This window comes from Moschus berezovskii, chromosome 17, assembly GCF_049115385.1.
Source record: "Moschus berezovskii isolate FMDL1 chromosome 17, NW_MosBer_1.0, whole genome shotgun sequence".
Taxonomy (NCBI): domain Eukaryota; kingdom Metazoa; phylum Chordata; class Mammalia; order Artiodactyla; family Moschidae; genus Moschus; species Moschus berezovskii.
Window position 1 is genome coordinate 44,665,727 of NC_142476.1, and position 17,952 is coordinate 44,683,678.

The window sequence follows — 17,952 nt, forward strand, 5'->3', positions numbered from 1 at the left end:
TTCCAGCTGGGAGCTGAACACCAGCAGTCTGGGGTGTCCAGCGGTCTTTCTGAGAGGGGTTAGAAGGGGACCCTGCCCCTGGGATGGGACCCGGGGAAGGGGGTGATGCTCCTGCTCAGCTCAGCAGCCCCCTTCGGCCCCACCTCTGCAAATCTACTTGCTGCCAGGAAGCTGCTGTTTATGGCAAGCCCAGGGCCCAAGTATCAGGGCGCCCACCTGCCTGCAGGTGTCAGCTCATCCTCTCGGGGACAAAGGTGGGGTTTATGTCTCCAGCAAACTGATAGGAACTCTCTCTGAGCTGTTCTCAGCCAAGGCTGGAAACAGGGTAGCCATCCTTCCAAGGGAAGTCAAGGTCCCTGCAACTGCTCCAGAGGGGGGCCGCCACCCCCAGACCCCCAAGGAATAGCAGCATACCCTGGAACTGCAGTTGGAGACCCCAAACACGTCGGTGCAACAGCAGACCATCCCCCCTCACCCTTTGAGTGAGGACAAAGGCCTGCTGTGGGCATGGGAAAGGCCAGATTCAGAAATGAAAAACCAAGGGACTTCCCTGGTGGTTAAGGATCCAAGCTTCCATGACAGAGGGCATAGCGTTCAATTCCTGGTTGGGAAGCTAAGAACCTTCATGCCATCTGGCAGGGCCAAAAATAAAAACGACAGACGGAAATCATCCCTGGTCAATCAAAGAGCAATCCACTCAACAAGGTTTAAAGGCTGGTGATGCAGTGAGCGAGTCCTGCCCTTGGCAAGCTTTTGTTCTGGTCCTCTTGAACATTTTCTGGGAATCTCGGCTCCCGGAGGCCTTCCTGCCTCCCCTCTTGTGACGGGAGCTGCCTCCGTCACCTGCCCAGCCACCACACACTCAGATGCAGTCCTGGCAAACTGGAGGTTCCGCTTCTTCCACATTCTCCCAGGTAAACGGCTGCACGGGCAGGTATGGGAATGGTCCAGAGCCCCCAGGGGCAGCAGCAGCCCCACAGCGTCTACAGTCAGAACTGTTCTATCGTTGCTCCGGGAACCACCAGGAGGCTGCCCCACCATCCACCCCCTGCAGCTGCCCCCACACCCTTCCCAGGGGTCTTCCATCTTCCCCTGCAAACTGAAGCCGCTAAGCATTGTTCTTGTCTCCATGGGACCTATTTTTGACCTGACAGCAGCTATCGTCCTAGGATCGTGAACCTCCTCCCTGAGAAAGGAACCTGGTATCGACCCTTCCTCACTTAGAGGAGCTCTCACATCTGAGGTCAGCTTCATCCCCTGATGTCCAAGATGACAGGATTCTGAGGCCAGACAAGCTCTCAGACTGGCCGGTGTAGCGATTACTTCCTGAGTCCTCCCACGGCTGTGCTGGGTCAAGGGCAAACATCACAAGGGAGAACGAGCAGTGTCCTTGAGGGCTCACTGCCGTGGCTCTTTCCACCACCTTAATCCTGCAGCAAGTGAGTCCCTGGGTCGTGGGCAAGGAGGCCTGTGGTCCACCTGGATCCAGTTGAAAGGAGGCAGGCGTGTTGTGAGCCTGATAATAGCTCCACTGAGACCCACAGAAACCCAGGGAACTGCAGCAAAGCCCAGATCTGCTCCACCAGCTCGCAGGGACAGGTGACAGTGTCCTTGGAGCTCCAGCTCTCAAGAGGACCAACCATGACCACAGTGTGTGACCCAACAGCACACATGGTTGCCTCCCCCACAGACGAGGGCCGTCCTGGGCTTCCTGACCACTTCCTCCCACTGTATTTGTATTTGGAGCATCGGTTTGTTTAGAAACATGCTATCGTGCTGGTGCTAAGTCACTTCAGTCATGTCCAACTCTTTGCGACCCTATGGACCGCAACTCGCCAGGCTCCTCTGTCCACGGGACTCTCCAGGCAGGAATACTGGAAAGGGTGGCCATGCCTCTCTTCAGGGGATCTTCCCAACCCATGGACGGAACTTGTCTCTTATGTCTCCTGCTTTGGCAGATGGGTTCTTCACCACTAGCGCCACCTGAGAAGCCCTTGTTTAGAAAGGGGTAGTAATCTTGAGAAACTGGATTTACATTTGCACACCTGCTCCAGGACCACATGGGGTGAAGGTGCCATGTCTCATCAGGGCACATTTTGCGACCTGAAATTGCTGAGGTTTTTGTCCCCTTCCATGAGACAGAAAGTTACAGCTGGCGACCAACACACGGCTACGGAGCAGTGTGTGCCAGTCTCTCAGATGAGTCTGACTCTGCAACCCCGTGGCCTATAGCCCACCAGGCTGCTCTGTCCATGGGATTTCCCAGGCAAGAATGCTGGAGTGGGTAGCCATTTCCTTCTCCAGGGGATATGAAGCCAAGACACCCTCAAATCTTCAGGGCTCCCAAAGCACCTGGGCAGCCGCCCTGCCTTCCACCATGCAGAGTGATCACACTGTTCGACCCCAAACCCAGGTCATCCATCAAAGTCCACAGCACCCGGTGCTCCCATAACCCCAAGAGCACCAGTACATGACCATGGAGCCAGCGGTCAGGGCAACCACTGGTCCCTCAGGAGGCCTTAGATACAGCGGTCACACGCACAAGCAGGGTCCCAGGATAAAAAATTCTGAGATCTCTAAATAATGAAAAGGAAGGGTTGGTCTGCTCAGTGTGTCAGACTTTTTATGGCCCCCGGGATATAGCCCGCCAGGCTCCTCTATCCATGGCATTCTCCAGGCAAGCATACTGGAGTGTGCAGCCATTCCCTTCTCCAGGGGATCTTCCCAACCCAAGGATAGAACCCAGGTCTCCTGCATTGGCAGGCAGATTTTTACTGTCTGAGCCACCAGGGTAAAGCAGCAGAAGCGCCTGGCACGAAAGGAGTGTCAAAAACCTCATCTGAACTGAGAAGCCGCAGAGCACAAGGACGACCCTCTGCCACCGAAAGATTCCCAGGGGACCCAGGCATCATGCCTCGATCCGCAGCCTCACACTTGAACTCAGCTGTGAACACAGAGGCCCAGGTGCCGTCCGGGTGGGTGCTGGCCCCACCTCTGTCCCCTCAAAAGGTCCACACAGCCATCTGCCTCTGCTGGCCCGCGCCTGCTGCTCGGCTCAGAACAACCAGTTTTATAAAGAAATAAAAGCCATGACACTTTTATTTTTGTTTTTTCAAAAAACCACAGACTGTACAGAGGAAAGCACGGTGCGGCCGCGTCGTACAAGTGGGCTGCGTGCAGCTTCAGCGCTTTGTTATCCATCCCTGCTCGGCGACAGCGCAGCCTCCCAGGCCGGCTGTCTCAGGCTCCTTCCCACTGCCTTATCTCAGTCTTGCAGGCAAAGTATGAAAATGACAATTTAAGATAACATATAATGGAGCTAATCTTTCTTCCAAAGATAAGATTTTAAAACCTGGAGTCACTGCATATTTGTGGGCTGGTGAATTAAATATAAAAATAGCCAACACAATCTCAGAGGCAGAAGACAGCTTCTAGCAACTCCCCTCTGTCGTGTGCACTTTTGAATAATGTCTCCTCCTCACACGCGGCTCATTTATTTCTCTAGGACCTAATTGAGTTTTGCTGTTTCCATATTGTCTGTTTTCCAGGCTGCCTTGGATCCGACAGCTGTAAACAAGCGAGCAGAAGCCTCAGACCCGGCTTAATGAGCTCTGCGCTGGCTCCCGCTGCTCGGCTCCGGCTCTCCGCACGCGTCGGTGAGGCCCATGGGGCTGCAGGCTCTGAAATCAGGCTGGGCTGTGAGGAATGGAAAATTCCCCAAGACAGCGACAGAGAGGTTGGAGTCCAGAAGCCTCAATGGCTTGGTGGTGTCCTGCTTTCAGTCCTCCCACGGTCCCCTGAGGGGATGGAGTGGGCTGGTCATTAGCCCCACGGGGTTTATGCTGCCCTCTGCCCTGAGGTGGGCACAGCCAGGCCTGGCCGGGCCTAATATCCCCTGTCCCATCAGGGGCTTAGTGGAGACCTGAGAATGTCCAGGCAGAACCATGCCAGGGCCAGAGAGGGCTTTCCTCGGCGCCTCTGCCGAGCAGCTATTGGGATACCATCTGACATGAGGCCAAGGTGCTCAACTCTGAAGGAGAGCATCCCTGCGCTCCTCTGTCCCTCTGTCCCTCTGCTCCTCTCCCCAAGCTGTGCATGCGGAGCTTAGGAACAGTTCTCTTGTCTCTCCCCCATGAGGCGGCAGTGCTATGAGCTAACAGAGCTCTCTCCTGAACCCAGGCATCTTATGTTAAGGATCATCACAGAGATGTCCCATGTACAGTACTAGAAACAGAACCTGGGCAAGACTGAGACAGCGAACAATCGCAAACCCCAACCAGACGTAAGGAACGCCAAACAAGCGTCGCCAGGGAAGGCTCAGTGGTCGAGGACAGAGACTGGGGTCATGGCAGGCACTCAGGGGTCAAGGACAGGCACTCAGGAGTCAAGGACAGACTCAGGGGTCAAGGACAGGCACTCAGGGGTCAAGGACAGACACTCAGGGGTCAAGGACAGACACTCAGGGGACAAGGACAGACTCAGTGGTCAAGGACAGACACTCAGGGGTCAAGGACAGACTCAGTGGTCAAGGACAGACACTCAGGGGTCAAGGACAGACTCAGGGGACAAGGACAGACACTCAGGGGTCAAGGACAGACTCGCTGGTCAAGGACAGACACTCAGGGGACAAGGACAGACTCAGGGGTCAAGGACAGGCACTCAGGGGTCAAGGACAGACTCAGGGGTCAAGGACAGGCACTCAGGGGACAAGGACAGTCTCGCCAGTCAAGCTAATGAGAGCTGAATTCCTACCGAGAGCTGCTGCCCATGTGACCACTGTCCTGAGGGGGCTCACTACCCAAATGGGAAGCAGAGTGGCTACCCAGAAACAACAGTCAAGCTGCTGGGGACTCTTACCCACGTTGGCCAAGGTCAAGTGCAGCTGGCCCTTCACCACTGTGTGGACGTCAATGGGCTTCACGCAGCCAAACCTGGTCACGTCTCCACTCACCACCATGGCGTCCTGCTCGTATTCAGTCGCCACAACCTCCAGCTCATGCGAGACCTGCACGGCCGGCCGCCCTTGGCGGAGGAGGTGCTGCAGAGAAGAGATGGGTCAGAGGGCAGCGGAGGCAGAGGCCATCTGCTTCTGAAAACCCGAGTCCTCGATGTTAAAGACTGATGTCAGGTCTTTAACAAAGCGCATCCCGGTCCACCCGCTGAGCAAACAGAAGCAGACCCGGCAGCCCCGCATAGAGCCCCCTCTGCAGGGGGAAGTCGAGAAGTGCATGACAAGGGGGTCCCTGAGGAAGCCCAGTGGGAGCTCCGAGGAGTCTCCACTGGGCCTCCACGCAGGGAAGGCAGGGGGCATGCCAGGCCTGGGTCAGGAGCGCTCCAGAGTGGCTGAAAGATGGGCAGCGGGTCTAAGGAGGGACCACAGGGCAGACGGAGCCAGGTCAGGAGGGTCTTCAGGCCAGACCCAGGCTCAGAGCCAGGCCAGGCAGACCCAAGAAGTACCAGGATGTTCGGGAGCCCATTCTTCTCTTCTAATCAACTTTAACTCCTCAGTCTTCAGCCTGAGCCCAAGGGCAGTGGGGCCAAGAAGGAGGGAGGGCTGGGGCCCTCCTCCTGCATGGCCTGGAGAAGGTGACCAGGCCTCTCGATGTCACACAGCAACAGAAGCATGGGCCAGGTTAAGTTCCCACTTCTGGAATTCTGGCCCTGCTCCCCCAGCCCCTGTCCTCCGTCCATCTCTGGGGTGGACACACTCAGACCAGATCCCTCCTTAGCAGGTCTGGGGGCTTCCAGCTGCATAGAGCCTGCCTGCTCAGCAGTGCTTGTCCACATGAGGCCAACACAGGCATGGTTCAGGAGTCTTGGTGGCCGGATGCGGTGAAGACCCCTCCAGAGGGACACTGGTCAAGGCAAAAGATGACACCCAGCTGCCCAGGGAGCAACGATGGCAAGAAAAACAGGGTATTGCTTCTCACCTCAGAAACTGCAGAGACTTTTTTAAAACTAATAACCATAAAGGGTAGGACGGTAGTAGCTCAGTCTCCCCACCCAGTGCTCTGCACACACTGCCCCCGGCTCCTTCCACTGCCCTGGGGGCGTCACCCACTCAGGGGTGGGCCCTGAGACCCAGGGGGTGGGGGCAGTTACATCCGGGTCCGCTGAAAGAGGGAAGAAGGGAGAGAGGAGCAGGTGGCTCTCTGAGGATGGAGAGCACAGGGTCAGAGCCACTGCAAGGGGACATGCAAGTACCAGAGCCATGAGCTCCTCAAGGGAACAGGGCGCTGAGGAGCGAGGGGGAATGGGAGTGGCCCTGCAGGTCTCAGCCATGCAAGGCTCAGGCAGGGTAACCTAGGGGGCTGTGGCTAAAATCCAGAAGGAAAACAGCTGTGGGGCTTCCCTGGGGTCCAGTAGTTAAGAATCCACCTTGCAAGGCAGGACCCATGGGTTCGATCCCTGGTCCGTGAACTAAGATCCCATGTGCGGTGAGGCAACCAAGTCTGACCACAACTAGTGACCCAAGCACCACAACCACGGAGCCCGGGTGACACAACTACTGAGCCTGAGCAGCACAGCCAGAGGGACCACATGCCAAAGCGAAAGATCCCACATGAGCGAAGACCGATCCAGACGAATAAAGACACAAACGGGGGATGATAAAGACAAAAAAACGGGGGATGAAGGAAGAGTGGGTGACAGACAGAGAGATTCCAGAGCCGTAGGGATGGCCCCGTATCCCCTTCCGCTCCACCCCAGGGTGGAGGGTTGGGGGGCAAGCTCTCAGGACGGCAAGTGGGCAAGTGGATGTGACCCAGGGCCTGGTCTAGAGGCTGCCGTGTGACCCCATGCTGACCCTCTGGGGTCCTGGTCACATGACAGGGAAGGTTCGGGGAGAAGCCCCAGGGAAGAAAATTGAATTAATGTGTAGATTTCAGTTTTAGCCTATGAGGAGAATAGAAAGCACAGTTAGAAAAAGGATGAGATTCTGATTCTCGTGATTCATGGAACTGAGAATAGGCATCGGGAAACACTTCCCCAGCCTGTCACTCACTCATCGCATCCTCCATCCTGAGGCCACACCTAAGTGGGCAGGCCCAGCCCTGGGGAACAAGGCCGACCCCTTGCTGCTCTCAGGGAACTGCCATGCTCACCATCGAGGGAGCAGAGCCAACATTACCTGCTTGACTGAGGATCTGATGACTGGGCGGATGTAACCTAACGTGGTCGAGTTTAGGCTCTGTGAACCTCGCTTCCTTTGGAGAAGGCAAGGACTCGGCAGTGTTTGAATTTGTGAACCAAGAAGCCAGGCCGACGCCCAGCACTGGGCAGTGACCAACAGCACCAGGTGACAGATCTTGCAGGAGAGACTGTGGGAAAAACCTACCTTCAGCTGAACAGCAGCAGATCCAACGAGAAGCAGGGAGTCCCCATCCCAGACGTCAATCTGCAGGGTCTGCATGGCCAGGTAGCGGGCAAACCAGCGCTGCTCCCCGGGTCTCAGGAACCCAGGGTCCACCAGGTACTTCCGCTGAAAGCCTGGAGACCCTGTGCAAAGAGGCCCCGAACAGGCCCAACAGTAACTGGAATCATTTATCATCTTTATATACTTGGAGGACTTTCTGCTCTGGGCATGATGAAAAATTTCCACTTCTAGCAGAGTCGTAGCTTAATAAATATATTAATCAAAACATTATAAAATACCCAAATTAATGACAGAGTGGTGTTCAGAAGACTGTATTTCTTTCCAATATATGCAATAAGCTACTCCTGAAATAAGACAGATGTGTTTCACCAAGTCCTGGTGAAACAGTCAATGCTGAACAAGGACAGATGCCCTGATGGGGCCAGCCAGGGAGTATGAAACCTGATGCATGGGATTTAAGGAGAAATGCCATCTACTTCTTCTGTTCAATCCGGGACATTCAGGGACTTCCCTGGCTGTCCAGTGAATAAGACGTCACCTTCCAAAACAGGGGCTGCGGATCTGATCCCTGGCGGGGAGCTAAGAGCCCATATGCCTCAGGGCCAAAAAGCCAAAACATAAAACAGAAGCAATGCTGTAACAAACTCAAAACTTTAAAACATGATCTACCTCAAAATATATTAAAAAAAAAAAAAAACTAGGACATTCACTAGAGACAGAAGATGTGAAAGATAGGTAGAGAGATAGATATAGATAGATATACAATGGAACATTACTTGGTTATTAAAAAGAATCAAACAATGCCATTTGCAGCAACATGGATGGACCCAGAGATGATCACACTAAGCAAAGTAAGTCAGAAAGACATATCACTCATATGCAGAATCTAAAACACGACACAAGTGAACCTATCTGCAAGACAGAAATAGACTCACAGACATAGAGAACAGACTTGTGATTGCCAAGGAGGAGAGGAGGTAGAGGAGGGAAGGACTGGGCGTTTCGGGTTAGCAGATGTAAACTATTATATATAGGATGGGTAAATAACAAGGTCCTACTGTATAATACAGGGAGCTATATTCAATATCCTGTGATAAATAATAGTGGAAAAGAATATGAAAAACTATATATATATATATGTACAACTGAATAACTGCGCTGTACAGCAGAAACTAACATAACATTGCAACCAACTATACTTCAATAAGGTTTTTTAAAAACTGGGATATTCACACACAGGCATGTGCAGAGCTTAAACTGAAATAGAGCTTAGCACACGGTGCTGAGCCCACCCCAAGTTACCACCCAACCCCAACACACCCAGTCCTACAGGAGCCCAGGCCTCTCTGGGGTCCCTCTGGGGTCAGGTTTATCAATATGAGACAGGAGCTAGACTGTGGCTCCTGCCTTCACCTTTTCAAAGTGGCATCATCATTAATCCTCGATTGACAAAAATGTCACTGAAATCACCATTAGTTAAAGTGCAGGAAAAGCAAAATGGGGGTAAGAGAGTCAATTTCTAGGCAGGGTGATAAGAAGTCCAGGATCCTCAAGGAGGAGAGAGGGGTCTGTGGCTCCTGAAGAGGAGATAGGGGTCTGGAATTCTCAAGGAAGAGGAAAGGACAAAAGTCTTTTTTCTCTACATTTCTTAGTCTTAGTCACATAAAATGTTTTTTTCTTTAAGCACAGAGCTGATGATTACACAACAAACAACTCAGCTTAAACTCTGTACTAAGGGCTTTCCTCATAGGTCAGTCAGTAAATCATCTGCCTGCAATGCAGGAGACCTGGGTTCGATTCCTGGGTCGGAAAGATCCCCTGGAGGAGGAAATGGCAACCCATTCCAGTATTCTTGCCTGGAGAATCCCATGGACAGAGAAGCCTGGCGGGCTACAGTCCATGGGGACCCAAGAGTTGGCCACAACTTAGCAACTAAACCACCACCACCAAGGATTATATAAGGACAATGAATCCTGCTTGAGGACAGTTTATCCTTCTTGAAAACCTTCTGACTAATCCTGTTATCTTAAAATGTATATTATGAGAGTGGGCCTGGTAAGATCTTTCTATTGTTAGTTCTAATACTGTCATCTTAAAATGTAAATTGTGGAAGTGGATCTAATAAGATCTTTACAACCTTGAGACATTCTTTTGATTTATTGTAATAACCAATTAAGAAAATATATAGCTCCCTTCCTAAGATTAGTGAGGGGGGCATTCTCCGTACCCTTTCTGATGTCTATGTCAGAAGCTTTCTCTGTCCCTTTTTCACTTTAACAAAACTCTGCTACACAAAAACTCTTGGGTGATCATGCCTGGTCCCTGGTCCCAAAGCTAAATCTTCTTCGGAGATCACAAATCTGACATCATTCACCCATAAGCTATCAGGGGAAACATACTGAATACAGCAGTTCTTCCCTTCCATCAACCATATAACAGTATTTTAAAAGCAGTCCATATAATCAAAGCTATGGTTTTTCCAGTAGTCATGTATAATATGAGAGTCGGATCATAAAGAAGGCTGAGCACCAAAGAAATGACACTTTCAGATTGTGGTGTTGGAGAAGATTCTTGAGAGTCCCTTGGGAAGCAATGAGATTAACCCAATTCAGAAGGAAATCAAACCTGAATATTCACTGGAAGGACTGTTACCGAAGCTGAAGCTCTAATATTTTGGCCACCTGATGCGAAGAGCCGACTCATTGGAAAAGACCTTGACACCGGGAAAGATTGAGGGCAAGAAAAGAAGGGGGAGGTAGAGGATGAGATGGTTAGACATCACCAACTCAATGGACATGAATTTGAGCAAACTCCAGGAGATAGTGAAGGACTGGGGAGGCTTGGCGGGCTGCAGTCCATGGGGTCGCAAAGAGTCAGACATGACTCAGTGACTGAACAATAACAAAACCTGGGGAGGAAGGCAGATGTTCACTCAGCAGCCTGAGTTGCCCAGGCAGGCTTAGACCCTCACCCCTTGCAGCCGCCTCGGCCCATGGGCACCCACATAGCGCCCCCTCCACTCTCCTCAAGGCCAGGACAGTGGGAGCAGTGAAGCAGGTTAGGACAGCACCCACCGGGGGCTGAGGGGGCATAGGGGGTGGTCCTGATGGGCCCAGGGAACACAAAGAAAGGTCCAGACACATGGCCCTGGCTCCAGCCAGAAGCACCCCTCGTGGGCAGTGCTGGCAGGACAGTGCACTGAGCAGCAGGACAGAGGCCATGGGAGGGGCTGGGAATGATGTCATACATGGCAGGCCAGGCCCCAGTGTCCCACCTCCAGTGACCACAGCAACTCACAGGGTCAGTGGAGGTCAAGAACCCTGCTGCCCTGCCCCAGCCCCACCAGCCAGCTCCAAGAGCTAAGCAGCCTGGGCATCTGGTCAGTCTCATGACACCCACCCTGAGGCTGCTCATCCAGGTGCCCTGGGGACTGGAAAGAGGACCAGGCAACGTGAAAGGTCAAGCTCACAGGACCAGGTAGCACCCACCTGCTGGGCCCCCTGGGCTGAAGAGAAAGAGTATAAGAAGCATTGACCCCTACACTGGTCAGACTGCTAGCTCCAGGACACGAACTGTGTGGGCTGACCTCCTAAATGACGCCACAGACACCCCACCCCAGGGGCTCTCCACACTCACCTCCAACACCCCCAGCCCCACTGACCCTTCACCCAGACTTGCACTTGTGCCTGAATGCAGCCCATCCCAGCTGGACCCTGCATCTTCTTCCTCAGCCAGATCCTCCTTGTGTCAACCCAAGCTGCCACCAGGCACCGTATCCTCCTGACACCCAGGCGGGGCTCCATCATCACCACATCCCTTCAGCACGCAGGTCCTCTCAACACAACCATGAATTCACATGCAGTTCACGCCCCAGGCCCAGTGTGGGGCCATGTGTGGGGAACAAGATGGACAGGCCCCTGCCTTGATGGGGCTCATGGTCTCAGGTGACACACTGAGCCCAGAGCTGACAGTGTGCTGAGCATCACACACGGAAGCCATCCTTGTCTGGGGGCAGCCCAAAGCCCCTTGTGCTGGACATTCCCAACTCCTCCCCACTGTAGGCTTGGACCCCTTCACTCCTGTCCAGTTCAGACAACTCGTTCCTTGGTGGCCTTTCCTGAGGCCCAAGCTCCCCGCAGTCCATCCCACGGCAGTGCCAAAGCACCCATTAAAGAACCCTGCATCATCTCCATCCCACTCAAAAGTCTGCAGGGAAGCTGACTCCCAGGGGCAGTGGCACTTCAGGCTCCCTGGCGTAGCTCCCTCACCCTGTCACAAACACCACGCCCCAGCCCAGGTGGGATCCTTGCTGCACCTTCAAGACTTTCTATCCCAAGAACCAAAGAATTACAGTAAATAAATTAAGCAACAAATAGCAATAGAGAACACCTCCAAAACAGGAGAAGGACGGTAATACAAAGATAAATGCAAAAGTTAATTAATAAGAAAATAGAAAAACCTGTTTGAGGTACAGTTACGTGTCTTCAGAAGACAGGGAAGCCAAAATAAGGGGATGGAAAGACATCCCCGTTCCTGGGGAAGGTCAGCTCCCATCCTGTGAGGGCAGTTATCCCCACCGTTCATCTGTGAACACTCCAGAACTCCAGTGAGGAGTCTAACAAGTTTACATAGGAAACCAAACCAGCAAATGTCTAGGAGAATCACACAAGGAAGAACAACGTAACGCCTCTGATAAACAGTGTGACCTTCATGCATAGACATTCTAAAAGTCTGGTAAATTACAGCTCACAGGCCAACCCACTGTGAGCTAAGAATGGCTTTTACAGGACTTTACTGATGGTCCAGTAGTAAAGACTCCACCTGCCAATGCAGGGGACACAGTCTCAATCTGGGGTCCACAAAGATTCCACATGCTGAAGGGCAACGAAGCTCATTAGCCACAACTACTGCAGCCTGAGCGCCCTAGAGCCTGTGCTCCCCAACAAGAGAAGCCACCACAGTGAGAAGCCCACACACCACAACAGACAGGGGTGCCTGCTCACTGCAACTAAAGCCCACGTGCAGCAACAAAGACCCAACACAGCCAAAAATAAACAAGAAATAAATAAAAATGGCTTAAGTGTTGTGGAAAACAAAAATCAAAATAAGAAGAAAATGATTACACAGAGATCATATGTAAAGCCAGAAAGTCTAAAATATTTTGTTCTGGCCCTTAAAATAGTTTGCCAACCTCTGGGCTAATGAAACAAGCAAGAAAACCCAAAATGACACCAAATCATTGGAAAAAAAAAATGGTATATAAGTGTGGCTCTCAAGTTACTGGGGGAAAAGACAAACCTTTTAATAAATAGTGCCGGGTCAATTGGAGAGACATTTGGGAAGAGATAAAGCTGATCCAAATCTGCCATCACACAGCAGGATAAACTGCACAGAGATCAGAAATCTACATGTGAGAAATGAAACCTACACGTCCCAGAAGAAAGCATGCACGAATCTCTTGCAAAGGAGAGAAATCCCTTGTATCCATGACTCAGGAATCTGGAAGCAGCAAAATACTGACGCATTAGACTACAGGAAAGAAACAACTTTACATGGCAAAACCCACCCTAAGCAAAGCAAAAAGACGAGCAACAAAGTAGAAATCATATTGGCGATTTATATCACAGGCAACAGGCTAATTTTCCTAACAGAGTTCCCAAAACAGGACAAAAGAAATGAAAAATCTGATAGAAAAATGGAATGGAAATTTGCTCCTAATGACAAAAGACATTCAACTTCATTCATCTCACATCAATGAGATTATAAAAATCCTAAAGTGTAGCAACCTGGGACTTCCCTGCGGGTCCAGTGGCTAAGACTCTGGGCTCCTAATGCAGGGGGCCCGGGTTCAGTCTCTGGCAGGGGAACTAGATCCCACAGGCTACAACTAAGAGTCCACATGCCACAACTACAGATCTCGCCAGCCGAAACAGAGACTGACAATCCTGGGTGCTGCAGCTGAGATCTGATGCAGACAAATAAACAAACACTTAAAAGTGTAGCAACCGATTCTGTGGGGGAGACTAACAGAGGGGAGGTTCAACCCTATAAACCCACTGCCAGCAATCTGCCCCAAAACACACCTTCAGACACAGAAGACCCCAGAAAAACAGAGCTGCTCATTGCCTCGTTGTCTGAAATAGGAGAACCCTGGAAAGACCCAAACCTCCATCAGTGGAGTGATGGTTGAATAAACCACAGGATGTGCACCCAACACAGGACAATGTAGCTGTAAAAAACAATGCAGGTGGGGTTTCCACATGGAGTAGAACTCGGGAGGATGGAAAGTGAGCTGAAAAAAAACATGCTGAACACATGTATTTGGTATGCTACTTTTTGAAGAAGAAAAAAGGAAAAATAAAAATATAAATATTTGCTTAAGCCAGAAACTAGAAACCAGGTTGCCTCCAGGAGGCTGAACAGGTGGGGACCATCTAAAGGGATGACAATGGGAGGGAGCTTTGAGTGTATATTCAACTATGGCTTAGTGTTTTGAGCCATGTAAATATTCCAACAGATTAAAGCAAAAAAGAAAGAAAGCTGGGAACTCTTCAGCCATCTAGTGGTCAGGACACGGTGCTTTCACTGCCATGGCATGGGTTCAATCCCTGATCAGGGAACTAAGAGCCTCAAATCACATGCCACAGCCAAAAAACAAAGAAAGGAAGGGAAAAAAGCAAACATAAAACTGAAAACAAACCAAAACAGGCAAATCTGATTTAACATCGAATTGGGAACAGCACACGCATTTGGCTGCACTCATTCACTCTGCATCCTGTGGGACACAGCCCAGAACCTCAGAATTTTCATCAGCCATACATTGTTTGTACTCACATTAAGAGGAAAGAGTCACAAATAAAATATTTTAAGGAAAAACCTCTAAATCTGAATTAGAAATATCAAAGTGAAGTCATGTTTTAATATATGCCTCAACTCTGCCCAAGGAAAGGCCTGGAAGCAGTTGAGATCCAGATCAAAACATCTGGGTCATGGCTTCTATCTAGCAAGCACTCACAGTGTGGGTGCCAGGCTCCCAGGAGAAAAAGGACACCCAGGGAATGGGAGACTTTTGCTCCAGAAAGCAAGGCCCCAGCCAAGACCAACCAGAGTGTATCAACAGACCCAGGCCAACCGGAAGGGCTGCTGTTGCTGCTGCTGCTGCTAAGTCGCTTCAGTCGTGTCCAACTCTGTGCGACCCCATAGACGGCAGCCCACCAGGCTGTCCCGTCCCTGGGATTCTCCAGGCAAGAACACTGGAGTGGGTTGCCATTTCCTTCTCCACCAGAAGGGCTACCACTGGCCAAATAGGGGGAAATTAAGGCATCAAAAACTAGCAATAATGAATAAATAAACATCCAAGAGATCTGAGTGCTACCCCAAAGACGAAACAAAGAGCCAGACATATAAAACCTCAACTGTCACTATTGGAGTAACTGTTACATTAAGTTCTTACTCTGAAAATTAGAAACTAAAGGGAACATATCAAACATTTGCTCTGTCTTTTTTGGAGGATATAGATGTTGTTCACCATTGGTTGACGAAAGAAAGTCTCTCTTTATAGAAGAATGTCAGCTAATAAATGGAGACCAAACGCTAGCATTAGAAGAATTACCATTTCAAAAGTGAAAGTGTTAGTCGCTTGGTCTTGTCCAACACTTTGCAACCCCACGGACTGTAGCCCACCAAGCTCCTCTGTCCACAGAATTCTCCAGGCAAGAATACTAGAGTAGGAGTAGGTAGCCATTCCTTTCTCCAAGGGATCTCCCTGACTCAGGGATCAAACCCAGGTCTCCTGCATTGCAGGCAGATTCTTTACCATCTGAGCCACCAGGTAGCCCTTTGGAGAGTTTCATTAAGTAGCTGATTCAGACAAAGCATAGCTGAGGATGTTAGCACAGTAGGAAAAGGGACTGTAGGGGTCAAATATTCACAAGGAACCAAAGAACAGCACCCAAGAAATCTTCCAAGTGCAAATGGAAGTGCCTCCCTCTTCCCACTGGAGACATCTGGGGCACGGATGCCCCAAGGAAGTGCTCACATGAGCACCCCCACAATGACACAGACTGAGCTTGGTGCCTTCGATGAGACGCACATGCAGCACGAGACTTCAACAATGACGTGTTCACGCCAAAATCCAAAAAGGGACGGAGCCTTCGGCCCTCACCCAGCCAGTGGACAAGAACTGCTGGGGACAAAGGAAGTCGACAACCAGGTGCAGAAACTATCAGACACACACAAAACACAGGATCTACGGATCGCTTGGTCTCTTCAAAAAGGCACCATCATCAGACAAAGAATGCAGGGGACAAGCCACGATGCAAAGAGACTAAAGAGATGATTGCAAATAATACATGGACCTGGACTGGATGTTGGGCTTCCCTGGTGGCTCAGCTGGTAAAGAATCCGCCTGCAATGCGGGAGACCTGGGTTCAATCCCTGAGTTGGGAAGATCCCTTGGAGAAGGGAAAGGCTACCCACTCCAGTATTCCAGTCTTGAGAATTCCATAGACTGTATATCCACGGGGTCACAAAGAGTCGGGCATGACTGAGCGACTTTCACTTCACTTCGCTGAACTGGATGTCACAGCAAAAAATAGCTATAATGGACATAAGAGGGGAAATGGAAAATTTTGACTATGAAATTCTTATCATAAGATAGAACCGTGTGCACAGAGAAGGGCATCCTTATTTTTAAGTAATGCAGATCACTGTATTTATTTAAAGGTAGTGTCTTCATGCTTGCAGTTTACTTTCAGCTGATTTGGTGTGGCGAGGGAGAGGGAATGAACACATAGATAAAGCAGGTATTCCCAATCGATGCAACTTTTGTAGGTGGGGACACAGGATTAGGACTCTAGAAGGAAGCACAGAAAAGAAGGCAAGAAATGGTGGAAAGGGGTCAAAGGTTCCACACTTTCAACAGCGAAGAGGGGAGCAAGGCAGTGATAGAGGGTCCAGACCTGGACACTGGTCTGGTGGGAGACGCCCCCGGCCATGAAAACCGAGGGACAGGAAGATGAACATGAGTTCTTTAGGACAGAGGATGCTCTTGCCTGACCTGGACTCCAGCCCTCACACTAAGGAAAACCCCACTAGATGAAAACACCAAGGGAAGCAGGTTAGAGAGACAACAGCCTGGACAAGGAAGCAAGGGGAGTAACAAGGAAAGACAGTCCCACACATGTGGTGCAGAAGGACAAGGGCCAACATGGGCAGGCAAATGGCCATGGACTCAGGGGAACCTTCCTGAAAGAGAGGGGATGGGAGTAAGAGAGGAAACTCCAGAGGCACACCCAACTCGTGAAGAAAAAGACGAAACAAAAAGAAATTCTTCTCACAATGTAGAACAATGGATAGTGTGGCAGAGGCGGCCGCCAGGCCCATGGGCCCCAAGTTCAACAAGCTGTGATTCCTACTACAGGACCTCAGGAGCCTGCTGAGAGCTGCCCACTAGGGAGAGTGGGAACCACGTCGTGGACTCTAGAGACCAGGACGCAGACCTAAAGAGGATGCGGTGCTCTCCATGAGAACCAGCGGTCGGGGCTGCCAAGACTGTAAACGTCCAGTCTTTGCCCGGAGACAACAACGTCTCGAATGCTGCTTTCCATAAGCGGGTCCGGCCACCAAGAAAGGGCCGTTGTGTGGCGGAGCTGAGACCAAGGCTTTGTCCCGTGCCCTCATGCAGCCCTGAGTCTCCACTTTCGTCTTCGGCAAAACCAAACTTTGGATCCTGGGAACATCATTTTGCTTAAGACAGCTATTCAAGGTTGAGGAATGACTCACTTCTCAAGCTTGGTGGGTATAGAGTCAGTGCTTTTTAAAATCTTTTACGTCCTATTAACTCTCTGGAATCTTTATGAAGGTCACAAACCTCCACCCCCACCTCACGGGATACATAAAATCAATTCCAGATGGATTCTAGATGTGAATATATAAAAAGACTTCAAAAAGACAACACAGAGTGTATCTTCAAAACTTTGTGTAGACAGGCTCATTTTGGAGTGCAGCTTAGATGTGCTGTGTGCTCAGTCATGTCCCCATGGACCTGTGACTCTTGTGACCCTGTGGACTGTAGCATGCCAGGCTTCTCTGTCCATGGACTTTTCCAGGCAAGAATACTGATGTAGGTTGCCACTTCTTTCTCCAGGGGATCTTTCCGGCCCAGGGATTGAACCAATAACTCCTGTGTTTCCTGCATTGACAGGTAGATTCTTTACCACTAGTGCCACCTGGGAAGCCCCCAACTTAGGAAATCTATACATTAAGAAAAAGACTGATAAACTGAACTTAATGGAAAACTAGTGTTAACCAAAAGACACCATTAACAGAATCAAAGGCAAGGCACAGAGTGGGAGTAGCTATTTGTAACATCTCAAGAAGGACGGGGATCAGGATATACACATACACCTACAAACTAAAAAACAGACAGCACAATGAAAAGTGGGCAAAGCACTTCAGAAGAGGATCAGCCTAAGGCAGTGGTGTGTGGAAGGCCATCGGTCATCTGGGAGGCTGCACACAGGGCGATGCTGGCACCCGCCAGGACCATGAAAGAGGCAAACAGAGCCACACACACT

The 17,952-nt window shown here is 50.7% G+C and overlaps 1 protein-coding gene across 1 annotated transcript in view; it reads right to left on the reverse strand.

Annotated features, from left to right (window-relative positions):
* Positions 1-17,952, reverse strand: part of NPHP4 (nephrocystin 4) — a 139,556-nt gene that overhangs the window by 21,889 nt on the left and 99,715 nt on the right. Inside the window, exons 18-19 of the mRNA XM_055419433.2 lie at positions 7,337-7,497; positions 4,858-5,038 (exon numbers count right to left, since the gene is read on the reverse strand). Coding sequence (XP_055275408.2) covers positions 4,858-5,038; positions 7,337-7,497 — 342 coding nt within the window. The remainder of the gene's footprint in view (positions 1-4,857; positions 5,039-7,336; positions 7,498-17,952) is intronic.